The sequence below is a fragment of the Eutrigla gurnardus genome (genome assembly GCF_963514095.1).
Source record: "Eutrigla gurnardus genome assembly, chromosome: 23".
NCBI lineage: Eukaryota > Metazoa > Chordata > Actinopteri > Perciformes > Triglidae > Eutrigla > Eutrigla gurnardus.
Window position 1 is genome coordinate 3,128,579 of NC_139934.1, and position 13,216 is coordinate 3,141,794.

Sequence of the window (13,216 nt, forward strand, 5' to 3'; positions counted from 1 at the left end):
TATCAATATATGTATATCTATATATGTATATGTATATCTATATATCTATATATATGTACCATGGAAAAGGTTGTTGGGACATGTCTGTAATACATTACAATAATACTTATAATATGTTTTAATCTCATTCTGTTGGTTAATAACATTAGCATTATGATGCCTTTTATAACTAGAAAATGCATTTCCTGCAGAAAATGCGTGGAAATGCTTTAATGCTGAAGCAACACTGCAAAAAAAAGCTGAATATTTGAAGAAAATATTAAAAAAGCTGAATATTTGAAGAAAATATAAAAAAAAAGCTGAATATGTGAAAAGTTTGAAAAAGCTGAATATTTGAAGAGAATATTAATAAAGCTGAATATGTGAAAAGTTTGAAAAAGCTGAATAGCTGAAAAGAATATTTAAAAAGCTGAATATGTGAAAAAGTATAATTAAGCTGGATGCTCAACGGCACCTCGGCAGAGCCCAGGAGGTGAACTGGCACCTCTCCATTCTTGGTCCATACAGGGACTCGAACCGGCGACCCTACGGTTCCCAGTTGAGTTGTGTGAAGAGTGCCCTAATGATGTCATCACATGTGAGCAACAGTAAAACGTTCATCACAGTCAGGCTTGCTGGGGGCAGGCTTTGGTAGCTAAGCAACCAGGGCCAGATGGAGCCCACCAATCAGAGCAGAGCAATCAACCGCAGCTGGTCCTGTGACGTGTCTGTCCTGTCTGTCTGTCTGTCCTGTCTGTCTGTCTGTCTGTCTGTCTGTCTGTCCTGTCTGTCTGTCTGTCTGTCTTCTTTGAAAAACTACAACTCCCACTGACTGCTCCTGTCGGCCAATCAGAGCGCACCTGCTGTCACTTCTGAGTGAGACAGAGAGAGATAGACAGACATTTTAAAGTTTAAATGGAGTTTCTAGGTGAAAGTATGCCTGAGCAGACGATGTTTGACAAAAAAAACTACAACTCCCACTGACTGCTCCTGTCTGCTGCTCCTGTCTAGATCTCACGAGTGTTAAGGATGGACGAACCCTCGGTGCTGTGTCTGCTCCGTAAGTACCGCCGTGTCTTTGATGCAACGACATCTAATTCAACGATGCTCATCCTGTTTGACCATCCTGTTTCTATCCTGCATATAATCACCAGCCTGCTCTGTTGTTGTGTCCTTCCTCTTCAGTTCTGGCCTCGCTGCTGAGCTGCTCCACAGGCCGAGGTCAGGAAACGCTCAAAACATTGTTGATTGTCCACAAACCTGAAAATGATTCATCTCCACCCCCCGGGGGGCTGGAAGGGGAAATAAGTTCAAAGGGGAACTCAAGGGGAAATCAAAGATGGCGTCATTTCATAGACTGTAAACAAGATGTCGGGGTAGTCGTGGTCATCGTACGACGGCGTATATAAGGCTGACTGTAGAAAATAAAACAAAATAAATGGAGCTGAAAGAGGGGGGCAATATTCAGAGAAAAAAGTGGCAAATTGTCTGACAGTCTGGTCTGGTCTCTGGACTAATGTGAGCTACTATCTAGACCTCTGGGGGACCACAGACCCAGGAGATGATACGATTAGCTCTGTGAAACCCATCTGGTCATTCAAAGAAAACTCTTACTCTTCCAGCCTCTCTGACGGCGAGTCCCAGCAGCTCTCAGCTGTTTGAAGGAAAGTCCTTCTCTTTGAGCTGTGAGGACGACGGGGGTCCAGCTGGATGGACTCTGTGGAGGACCACAAGACACGAAACCAGGACTAAGTGTGATTACTGGGGGAAACCTGCTGGTTCTTCCTGCAGCCTCAGCCACATTGTCCCAGTGGACAGTGGAGTTTACTGGTGTGAGTCCGGAGACGGAGAAACCAGTAACACCATCAACATCACCGTCACTGGTAAGATCACACAATCCAAAATAAAAGTCGTCCCGCCAGAGTAAAGGTCTCGTTGTCAGCTGGACTTCTGTGTCTGTGTTGAGGTGGACCGGTGATCCTGCAGAGTCCAGTCCTCCCTGTGATGGAGGGACATGAGGTCACTCTGTCCTGCAGGACAAAGACAACCTCCGACCTCCCAGCTGGTTTCTACAAGGATGGCTCCCTCATCGGGACTGAGCCTACAGGTCACATGACCATCCAGCATGTGTCCAGGTCTGACGAGGGCCTCTACACGTGTACCGTCGGTGACGGAGAGTCTCCGCCCAGCTGGGTCACGGTCACAGGTGAGCAGGTCAAAGGTCATCTTTGAGTCCAGCAGTCCATTCATCCAGATATTCACCTGAAGAGGTGGGATTTCTGTCTGCAGGTAAACCTGCAACCGTGGCCCCGCCCTCTTCGTCAGCCCCGCCCCCTGACTCAGAACCCCTCCACCTCGTGTTCAGACTGGTCTGCCACCTGGTGGTGTTCTGTCCATACTGCATCTCCACTGTCCTCATGGTGTCTTTATATCGACAGAGAACCACAGGTATCAATCAATCAATCAATCAATCAATCAATCAATAAATACATCAATTAATCAACCAATCAATCAATTAATCAATCAATCAATCAATCAATAAATCAATCAATAAATCAATCTGTTTTTTGTCATGCTTACCCTTCTTTTAATATTGCTTATCAAACTCCTCTGACAGGAAATCGCCTTCCCGTCTCCGTGGCAACAGTGCCACCCAACGACGGCGAGCAGAGCTCGGCTGATGATGACGTTGTGGCGGTCAGCACCGAGCATCACTTCTGAGCTGCAGAGACAGAAGCTGTGTCCTAATTATAATACATTATATTTTATATATATATATATTATATTTTATATTATGACGGAGGATACGCTTCATGATGTATTTCAGGCTGAGAGAATTTATTCTGCTGCATCTCCCGCTTCTTATCCACTCCTAGACGGCTGGCGGCGACCTTTGGTTCTGAAAAGTGAAGCCAAGGCTGAAGTGCCTCAAACTTGCATTCACTCTGCTCTCTACATCGCATCTTTGTCATTCTGAATATTTTCAATAAAGCTTTGTTTGTTTGTTTCAGTAGCGTTGCCTGATATCTCAACGTTCTCTAGAGATGAGACAACGTAAAGTTAACAGTCCTGAAGTTCTCGTAGAGTCGCGCCGTGGGGAAGGTAAACGTGAGGTGGCAACCTCCGGTTCTGAAAAGTGAAGCCAAAGCTGAAGTGCCCTCGAACTTTCATTCTCTCCGCTGGCCAAACATCGATTCTGTCCAAGAAACGCTGACAGAAGCCGAGGATGCGTAAATGTAGCGCCGATCGTGGACGCTGGATGATATCGAGAAACGATTAGGGTGAACTTCTATGTCTTCGTCACCCTTAAAGAAATATGTTTCAAAACCCAGTGAGACTGAATTATAAATAAAAATTTAAAATTAAATAAAAGCTTGAATTTTATGTAAAAGTAAAAGCCAACTTTTTATAGAATTTAAATAATAATATGTGAATACAATCTATTTGACTCTAAAGGGTTTGGAATGATTGTGTTGTTCCTGATTCTACCACTAGGGGTCACCCTAGTCATTTATGATGCTTTGTTATTTAGCAACCTACAGTTTAGTCTCAGTACTGTGCAGGATTAAGGAACTAAGTAATGGAATATAATACATAGTGATGAATATTATATTCCATTTCTAAAATGCTACACAAAGTTAACAAATCAAAAGCAATTACTAAATTATTACTTAAACTATTCAGACTGACCAGGTTCACTTTTATTTTCTTACTTTATTGACAAAACAAAATAACAGAAAAGCACTAAAACAACACATGTACACATAAATCAAAACAACAAGTTCAGAAATGATGCTCGGTGGTGATGTCATCGTACGGTTCCTCATCATCCTCGCCAGGTGGAGGCGTCGCCATGGAAACGCGCCGCTTCCTTCCTGCCCGAGTGAATTTGATCAAAATGAAGCACGTTGTGATGTCAGACATTGACCGATTGATTTATTCAAATAACTACTATGGTTGCTATGACAACACAAAGATTGGCCTGCTGATGATGTTGATTCATTCTACTCCCATTATTTCTTATTTCTCCGCTGCAGACTCATCAGAAGGTCGGTGTTACCTGCGGGCCTGTGGCGATACATTCTAGCCAAGAGGACGGTGGAGATGCAGTACGGGCAGAAGACCACCAGGTGGCACATCACTCTCACCACAGACATGGAGGAGTCGGCCACGCTCCGAAGTTCTAGAAAAATTAAAAAACACACCTGGTCAGGTGAATATATACATATATATATATATATATATATATATATACATATATATATATATATATATAGCCAGAGGAGTCGACCCTGATGGCCAGCAGAGAGAATGCAAGCTTAAGGCACTTCGGTGTTTGGCTTCACTTCGCAGAACTGGAGGTTTCCGCCAAGTTCACGGTTCGGCTCCTAACCTCTGCTTTTTGGTGCTTTTTTTGGTACGATAAGGAAGGTAACTTTTTCATTCATTACGTTGAGAGGAATTTGATTTGATGGTTGTAAAGATTAGCTCTCGACCTTCTCCAGCTCCGATCGATGGATGTCATGATATTATTGCTTGAAAGTGGTTGGTACGAGCTGAAGAAAAGAAAATGACGAGGGGGATGTGATCTCAAAGGGTTTAAACAGTCGCCGAACGCTCCGATATTCATGAAGGAATTAGAAACGTAGCTGCTGACTCAGCACTTCCTCACCTGTGACAAACAGCCAGCTGGGTGGAGATTCGCCGCCACCACCGACGGTACACCTGTAGAGGCCTTCGTCAGACTTGGAAACCTGGTGGATGGTCATGTGACCTGTAGGCTCAGCACTGACCAAGGAGCCATCATTATAGAAATCAGCTGGGAGGCTGGAGGACCTGTTAGTCTTACAGGCCAGCTTGACCTCATGACCCTCCATCACAGGGAGGACTGGAGTCTGCAGGATCACCGGCGTACCTGGAGACACGTGGAAGTGTGTATGAAGGAGAAATATAATGCAATTAAAAAAATAATTCCAAAACATCTATCTTTGAAGAGTCCAGAAAAGAGGAAGGATCATGTAAATCTCTAGTTGCTCCTACTGTGCACTGTGATGTTGATGGAGTTGCTCCGCTGCCTCGCCGGAGACTCACACCAGTAGATGGCGTTGTCTGTCTGCTTAGCCGACCCAAGTTGGCAGCCAGCGGAGGTCGGCGTCCCCCATCCCGCCCCACAGGCGGACATCTTGGTCCTGGCTGTGAGGTCGCGGGTGGGGGTCATTGACCGGATGACCTTCCACCCGCGAAAGCTGGCGTTGCCGCTGCAACTCAGAGACATGTTAAGCTAACTAGCGCACAGCCGGCTCATTAGCTTGGTAATTCCACCATGCCTAAGTGCTACAGTGGCAGAAAATGAGCTGACTCACTCCCCTCCGTTCTGGAGAGGGACGAGATAGCTAGCTAGCTCACTCACTAACTAGCCAGATATCAGTTAGCCAGTTTCCATTTCTATGACTTTGACATTGTCCTCTTGACTGATGTCGACCTGGTTGTGTCCCCCCCCCCCCCCCCTCGGAGGCAACCACGAGGCTCAGAAACAACATGGCGGCTCCCCACGTCCTCCATGAAAGCGGAGCGGGGCGAGGCGACATGTGGCCGGCCGGCGTGCGGCTGACGGGGGTGGAGGAGCCGCGGGGTGGACCGCGGGGTGGACCGCTGCGGGCCGCTGCGGTTCGAATCTGTTAGTTCTAAAAAGAAGGGAGCGTCGACTTAAATAGGACCACGCCTAGACCAGCCCCCAAGCCGCGTCCCACGCCGCGCCCACACCCCCAACCTGGTCCACCCAACCCCCATACACTGATGGCCGACCCTGGCTTCACTTGGATCCTGGTGGCGTTTTACCGCCACCTGCTGGTGGAAAGCAGAGTTTCAGTTAAAAAAGTTTTTTTTACATTTATAATTCAATTTATTTTCAATGCATCTCAGTTCATGAACCTTGATTAAACACGTAATAATAATAATAATTATGAAAATATATATATTATAAAATAAAAACGTTTTATATAGTGCTTTTCCGGGTGCTCAAAGAAGCCTTACAACAAAAAACTAAATCAAACAAAACAAAAAACAACAGAACAAAGCAGAGGGGTATTCCATCAAACTCGCTAAGTGCAAAGCCGGGCTAATTTCGATAAGCCTCGCTACCTTTAGCGAGAGTTGCGTTCCATCAACGTGACTTGAGGCACTCTCCGCTAAGTAACCATGGGAATTTATCCGACCAAACTAGCCTGCTCCGGGGCAGGCTAACCATCAGGCTTACTTTAGCGGGGGTTTCAGAGAAGTCCGTCTGTCGGAAACAACTGGACCAGCAGAAGGTTCCGCCAAGCCTAGTCCTCGTGATTTCATCACGTCAAAGACCAAAAATGACCAAAATTACATATATGAAGTACAAACAGACTATATTTTCATCAAGCGTCTAAGAATACACGCTTGCAACTAAAAAAATATGAATAAATCGTTTATTTTGTTTAAGACCGACTGGCCATATCATTATCTAAAGTCCCCTTGTTGGGTGAGTGGTGATGCTCCTGCCCCCGAACATGGGCATCGCAGCTTCACATCCCGGTTAGGACATCTTATGTGTGGTTTTTTTTGCTTGTATAATTGTCTTTAGATCAGAGAATTAGACCAACATTTTACCTTAACTATGATAAATATGTCATACAATTTCCCCAGAACCCAAATATAACTTGCAAAAACATGATAGATATAAAGATGTTATTATTAATAGCATGTTATAGATCCCAATGACAAAGGCATTGCTGCATGCAATTTACAGCCACATACATTCCTTTCAGGTGAGTTCATTAATAGGTTCATTGAATGTATTCATTGAATTGTTGAGATAAATGAGTTGGTCAATGTAGATGCATTTACTAGGCCTATCTAAAAGAGAGAGAGAGAGAGAGAGAGAGAGAGAGAGAGAGAGAGAGAGAGAGAGAGAGAGAGACAGAGAGAGAGCGAGGGAGAGAGAGAGAGAGACAGAGAGAGAGACAGAGAGAGAGAGAGAGAGAGAGAGAGAGAGAGAGTTCCAGCCAAAGAAAGAAGTTTCTCAAACTTCCATAGTCAGGAATTGAACCGTGGCCGGCTGCATGCAAAGCCGGCACGTTACCTCTACACTATCCTCACGTCCGTGAAGTTGTTGTCAGTATTATATTAGAACATGTTACTCTTAAAGGTACTTCTGTATTTAATCGCTCGGCACTTCTTGCCCAAGCAGCCTCGTGATTTTTATTGATCACTACAGTATTCCCTTTTTGGGTCGAGGCTCGTGATTATACCTGCCCATGTGGGCTGGGCTCTCCAGAGGGCATAGAAGTCGGCCCTCTGCATAGCCTCTCTCTCTCTCAGCTGGCTCCAGACCCTTGATTGTTCCTTCCTTTGTTTGGTTTGTGGCACTATACAGCACACATCTCACCATATTGTCCACACATCCACACACTGCTGACATGACTGACTCCTTTTCTTACCTACACACCACATTCATTTCTAAATAAGTTCATTTACTTTTGTCAAATAAAAGTACCTTTTTGGTGCTTTATCTGTGTGTCGCCTCCCTCCTTGTTGCCACCTTAGAGCCAGGTGGTAACAATACCCAGACACGTTCACATGCATCGTGCAGCCGTCTTCCTCAGCTGGTCTGTGTATCTCCCAACATCACCCAAGAGCAAGCGTTATAAAGCGTTGATGAATGGAAAATCACAGCTGCAGCATCATCATAGTTTATCATTCCTTAGTGGATTTAGCAGGAGCATCTTCTCCAACAATGAAGAAACAGTTTAATATGTTTTTTATTTGTAATATGTTAAAGACATGATGTTTTCTATTCTAATCTGTGTGTGCTCTGTGTTTCATGTTGATGGTTTTCACTGGACAGCAACTAGTTGCTCCAGTCACTAATGCATGTTCCTCAACACGACAAGGTTCAGTCTAAAGACAAAGCCATCCCGATATACTCCATTCATTTAAGTACATTTACACAAGCATGAATACATTTACAACAAGTACAAGGAGGAATGAACCTGACTGATTACAAACTGCTATGTTTTCATCCACATCTTTGCATCGACTCTGAATGTAATCACACCGCTTTGTGTTTGTTGTGAACAGCTTCAGAGACACAGAGACACTGATGATCCATACCAGACTGTAAACCCAGGATAAAGAGGTTCAGTGAATGTGGTGTTGAAGGTGTGGAGGTGGATCAGTTTGTTAGAGGAGACTCTGTAGAAGGTCAAAGTGCCAGCAGGACAGTCCAAGTACACTGCTACCACACCAGAGGAGGAGGAGGAGGAGGAGATGAGTGTTCGCTTGTTTTTGTGACTGACAGAGTAACGACCACCATAACAATACAGACTCCAGGACTGATCATTCCCTCCAAACAGAGAGTCGTTTCCTCTCCTCTGGATTCCTCTGTAACTCACTGATATATCAACATCTCCTCTCCACTCGACCTCCCAGTAACAGCGACCAGTCAGACCGTCTCTACACAGCAGCTGAGACCGTGAGACAAATCTGTCTGGATGATCTGGATATGACTGGTCGTCTAACACATGTGTCACCTTCCTGTTGGTGTCGTCCAGTTTGAGGTTTCTGCTGACTGTGTTTGTGTCCAGTTCCAGTTCACAGACATCTGATGGAGAGAACAAACACAATGCAGCTAAAGGTTATTGTTGGAGACAGTTGGGTGTTTTTGGTTTGTGTTTTAAAGCTTGATAAATATACTTTGGGTATTAGTATATGACATCACAAGGGGGCGGTAACTTGATGGTGATGGTCACGTCATACATTTCATTGATAAATAGGACACCGGTGTGTAGTGGTGTGTGTTTTGTTGGATCACAGAGAAAAACACAGTGTTGGGGAACTAGCAGGAGCAGATTCAGTTATTAATAGATCATTATTAATATCAATACTCAGTCTCAATATTAAGGAGTTTGTACTCCAAATGCCAATAATTAATAACTATTAGAATATGAGTACAAACAGTTGAAGGATTAGTGAATTCTTCACAGAGAAGAGGTTGATATCATTCATTCTTATACAGCATTAATAAACACAGCAGTATGTTCATAAGGGGTTTATTAACAATAAACAAGAAACATACACTAAGTCCAAGTGGCCTATCTAACTAAATACTATACAAGTGTGTGTGTGTGTGTGTGTGTGTGTGTGTGTGTGTGTGTGGGTGTGTGTGTGTGTGTGTGTGTGTGTGTGTGTGTGTGTGTGTGTGTGTGTGTGTGTGTGTGTGTGGTGTGTGTGTGTGTGTGTGTGTGGGTGTGTGTGTGTGTGTGTGTGTGTGTGGGTGTCGACCAGTCAGCCATGTGGAGTGGGGGTGTTCTTTGTGGGAGGCCGTGTGGTCCTGCCTGGAGAACAGGTTTCTATATATGTGTATAATTAGTGTAATATATGTAGAGCCGTTAGGAAAGTTGGATTAGTGAGAACGAACCTGTCTGTTCTGGATCACTGACGATCAACAGACTAAACAAAAACACCACAAAATTACATCGTTGGTCCTAAAAATATCACAGTTTGGCCTTAAATTACTAAAGATTGAAACCAGACCAACCTGTGGTCTGGTCTCTGGACTCATGTGAGCTACTATCTAGACCTCTGGGGACCACAGACAGTCTCTGGTTCCTCCACATAGTCTGGTCTGGTCTCTGGACTCATGTGAGCTACTATCTAGACCTCTGGGGACCACAGACAGTCTCTGGTTCCTCCACATAGTCTGGTCTGGTCTCTGGACTAATGTGAGCTACTATCTAGACCTCTGGGGGACCACAGACAGTCTCTGGTTCCTCCACATAGTCTGGTCTGGTCTCTGGACTAATGTGAGCTACTATCTAGACCTCTGGGGGACCACAGACAGTCTCTGGTTCCTCCACATAGTCTGGTCTGGTCTCTGGACTAATGTGAGCTACTATCTAGACCTCTAGGGGACCACAGACCCAGGAGACAACATCTGGGTCCTCCATTTAGGATTCAGGGACGTCAGGACGACAGGAGGACCGTCTCAACGCTGAGACGCTTTAGAGACACAGAGTCTCAGGAACTTCTCTCTTCACTTCAAATATTTAAACTCACACAAACACCACAACAACGGGAATGTTGGGTATTCGCCTCCGTTGCCGTCCGGCAGGAATTGGCGTCCGTTTGCGTCTCTGCGTTGACTTTGTGTGTAATTGAAGGTGAAAATGTGGCGTTTGGTGTGAACACAACACGACATCTTTACAGCCACGAAGAAACAAACGCTACGTCCTGATTAGAATCGGATTTCAGTCATGAACACGTTCAAATCTGGAGCAGCTGAGTTACTGAAGACATACTCACACTTCATCAGACCAGGTCTCAGTCTCTGCTGTCCCCCATGGTCCACCCTGCAGGAAGACATGCAAACACCAGTAAACATGAAGCCCAGCTCCTCAGTCAGAGACTGTTGTCCATGTGTCCTCACCTGAGAGTCCAGTCTGATGTCTGTCCATCTGTCCTCACCTGAGAGTGTCCAGTCTGATGTCTGTCCATCTGTCCTCACCTGAGAGTCCAGTCTGATGTCTGTCCATCTGTCCTCACCTGAGAGTCCAGTCTGATGTCTGTCCATCTGTCCTCACCTGAGTGTCCAGTCTGATGTCTGTCCATCTGTCCTCACCTGAGAGTCCAGTCTGATGTCTGTCCATCTGTCCTCACCTGAGAGTCCAGTCTGATGTCTGTCCACCTTTCCTCACCTGAGAGTCCAGTCTGATGTCTGTCCATCTGTCCTCACCTGAGAGTGTCCAGTCTAATGTCTGTCCACCTGTCCTCACCTGAGAGTGTCCAGTCTGATGTCTGTCCATCTGTCCTCACCTGAGAGTCCAGTCTGATGTCTGTCCATCTGTCCTCACCTGAGAGTGTCCAGTCTGATGTCTGTCCATGTGTCCTCACCTGAGAGACCAGTCTGATGTCTGTCCATGTGTCCTCACCTGAGAGTCCAGTCTGATGTCTGTCCATCTGTCCTCACCTGAGAGTCCAGTCTGATGTCTTTCCATCTGTCCTCACCTGAAAGTCCAGTCTGATGTCTGTCCATCTGTCCTCACCTGAGAGTGTCTAGTCTGATGTCTGTCCATCTGTCCTCACCTGAGAGTGTCCAGTCTGATGTCTGTCCATCTGTCCTCACCTGAGAGTGTCCAGTCTGATGTCTGTCCATCTGTCCTCACCTGAGAGTCCAGTCTGATGTCTGTCCATCTGTCCTCACCTGAGAGTGTCCAGTCTGATGTCTGTCCATCTGTCCTCACCTGAGAGTCCAGTCTGATGTCTGTCCATCTGTCTTCACCTGAGAGTGTCCAGTCTGATGTCTGTCCACCTGTCCTCACCTGAGAGTGTCCAGTCTCCAGTGTGGACCCTCCAGTCCAGCAGACAGCAGCTTGACTCCTGAGTCTCCTGGATGATTGTAGCTCAGGTCCAGCTGTCTCAGATAGGAGGGGTTGGAGTCCAGAGCTGAGGCCAGAGAAGAACAGCCGTCCTCTGTGATGAGACAACCTGACAGACTGAAGACACACACTACTGTCACTTCTGGGGACTTTACATAGACTTATGTCCATTTGTCCACTTTTTAAAATGAGAAGAAGTGATATTTGTCTTTTGTTGTGTTGATGTTGTTCTGGGTGGGATAAGCGTGGCTGAGTGATGGACAGAGATGGACAGAGGAGGACGTTAAAAGAAAGACAAGAGACGAGCTGAAATGATTGAGAGAGAAATTGAAGCGTTAGAACTCAACTCAACTTTATTTATATAGCACTTTAAAACAACCGTAGTTGAAAACAGAGTGCTGTACAGAGACATAAAACAATGAAAACACTCAAATAAATAAAACAGACAGTAAAACAGGTGTTTCATTGTTTTTAAAAGCAATTAGAAACAATAAAACACTAAATCAAAGCAGGGCCATAAACACACTAAAACAGGAGTAAAGTCTCATGTGGAGTTGAAAGCCAGGGAGTAAAAATGGGTTTTAAGACTGGTTTTAAAAATGGACAGTGAGGAGGCTTGTCTAATGTGCAATGGTAGCTCGTTCCAGAGTTTTGGGGCAGCAGTGGAGAAAGCTCTGTCCCCTCTGAGCTTCCTTTTGGACCTCGGTACCTCCAGGAGCAGCAGGTCAGCTGACCTGAGGCACCGAGCAGGAGGGTAGGGTTGAAGGAGCTCAGAGAGGTAAGGGGGGGCGAGACCATTTAAAGACTTAAAAACAAATAAAAGAATCTTAAAATGGACTCTAAAATGCACAGGCAGCCAGTGGAGGGAGGCCAGGACTGGAGTTATGTGCTCCCTCTTACGCGCTCCAGTTAGGAGGCGAGCGGCTGCATTTTGCACCAGCTGGAGACGTGCGAGGGAGGACTGGCTGGCTCCACAATAAAGTGCATTACAGTAATCCAGCCCAGATGTTATGAAGGCCTGGATTACTGTCTCAAAGTGCTTTTGTGCAACGAAAGGCTTCACCTTTGCCAGCTGCCTGATCTGAAAGAAGCTGGACTTCAATACTGAACTAATTTGCTGATCCAATTTAAAATCACTGTCCATTTTAAAACCCAAGCTTGTGACTGTTGGCTTTCCATAGTCTGTCAAAGGGCCCGAGTCAATGGGCGAGGGTTCACGAGAGCTGCTGGGGCCAAACCATCACTTCTGTTTTATTTTGGTTCAAATGTAAACAGTTCAAGGCCTTCCAGGCTTTGATGTCTTGGAGACATGACAGAAGGGGTGTGAGGGAGAAACCATTTGTTAGAAAGAGAAGAACAACAGTAGAAACAGTCTATGTGGTCTGTCTTCAGACCTGGTGTGCCAACAAAGATCTGGTCTTGATTTTAAACCATCGAGCAAAGAAAAAAGGCTGTAATTCAATAACATTTCAACGATGTTTATAGTTTTCATATTGAACTGGAGGAATTATGAAGAACAAGTACTCTGATAATAACAGTAAAATACAAAACACAGCTTTGAAAATGTGCTTCTTAAGAGTCTCAGAACATATGAGGCATTCAGGTGTTCAACTGGAAGAAAAGAGTCTGTCTTGATTCAAAGCTCTGTTCTCACTGTCAGCGTTCCTCTTTGAGAGCAGCCGTGTGAACTTATCTATCGGCTCTAGATCTCACCCACCTGACTGACCTTTATCACCTCCACTCTCTGATCCATCTGTCAGCTGTCAGTGAGTCTCCTCAGTTGTCACCATGGAAACGTCACTCACAGAAACTCCAGTTTGCACAGATTTGATTAA

At 45.3% G+C, this 13,216-nt stretch overlaps 5 protein-coding genes across 13 annotated transcripts in view; 3 read left to right on the forward strand and 2 right to left on the reverse strand.

Moving 5' to 3' along the window:
• Positions 1 to 13,216, reverse strand: part of LOC311008608 (uncharacterized protein) — a 248,212-nt gene that overhangs the window by 181,248 nt on the left and 53,748 nt on the right. The gene's annotated exons all lie outside the window — the stretch shown is intronic.
• LOC311008662 (programmed cell death 1 ligand 1-like) overlaps positions 1 to 13,216 on the forward strand; it is a 106,783-nt gene that overhangs the window by 25,505 nt on the left and 68,062 nt on the right. The gene's annotated exons all lie outside the window — the stretch shown is intronic.
• LOC311008641 (endophilin-A1-like) overlaps positions 1 to 13,216 on the forward strand; it is a 106,901-nt gene that overhangs the window by 13,337 nt on the left and 80,348 nt on the right. The gene's annotated exons all lie outside the window — the stretch shown is intronic.
• LOC311009035 (low affinity immunoglobulin gamma Fc region receptor II-c-like) lies at positions 1,009 to 2,700 on the forward strand (the record flags this gene model as incomplete). Its single annotated transcript, XM_084003011.1, has 6 exons — positions 1,009 to 1,039; positions 1,165 to 1,200; positions 1,602 to 1,862; positions 1,946 to 2,185; positions 2,269 to 2,427; positions 2,597 to 2,700. The coding sequence occupies 6 exons, from the start codon at positions 1,009 to 1,011 to the stop codon at positions 2,698 to 2,700; spliced, it is 831 nt and encodes a 276-aa protein (XP_083859137.1).
• LOC311008645 (stonustoxin subunit alpha-like) overlaps positions 7,785 to 13,216 on the reverse strand; it is a 42,154-nt gene continuing 36,722 nt past the window's right edge. For both annotated transcript variants that reach the window (XM_084002426.1, XM_084002425.1), the window contains 3 exons: positions 11,325 to 11,498; positions 10,309 to 10,355; positions 7,785 to 8,608 (listed from right to left, as the gene is read on the reverse strand). In XM_084002426.1, coding sequence (XP_083858552.1) covers positions 8,088 to 8,608; positions 10,309 to 10,355; positions 11,325 to 11,498 — 742 coding nt within the window. In that variant the 3' untranslated portion in view covers positions 7,785 to 8,087. The remainder of the gene's footprint in view (positions 8,609 to 10,308; positions 10,356 to 11,324; positions 11,499 to 13,216) is intronic.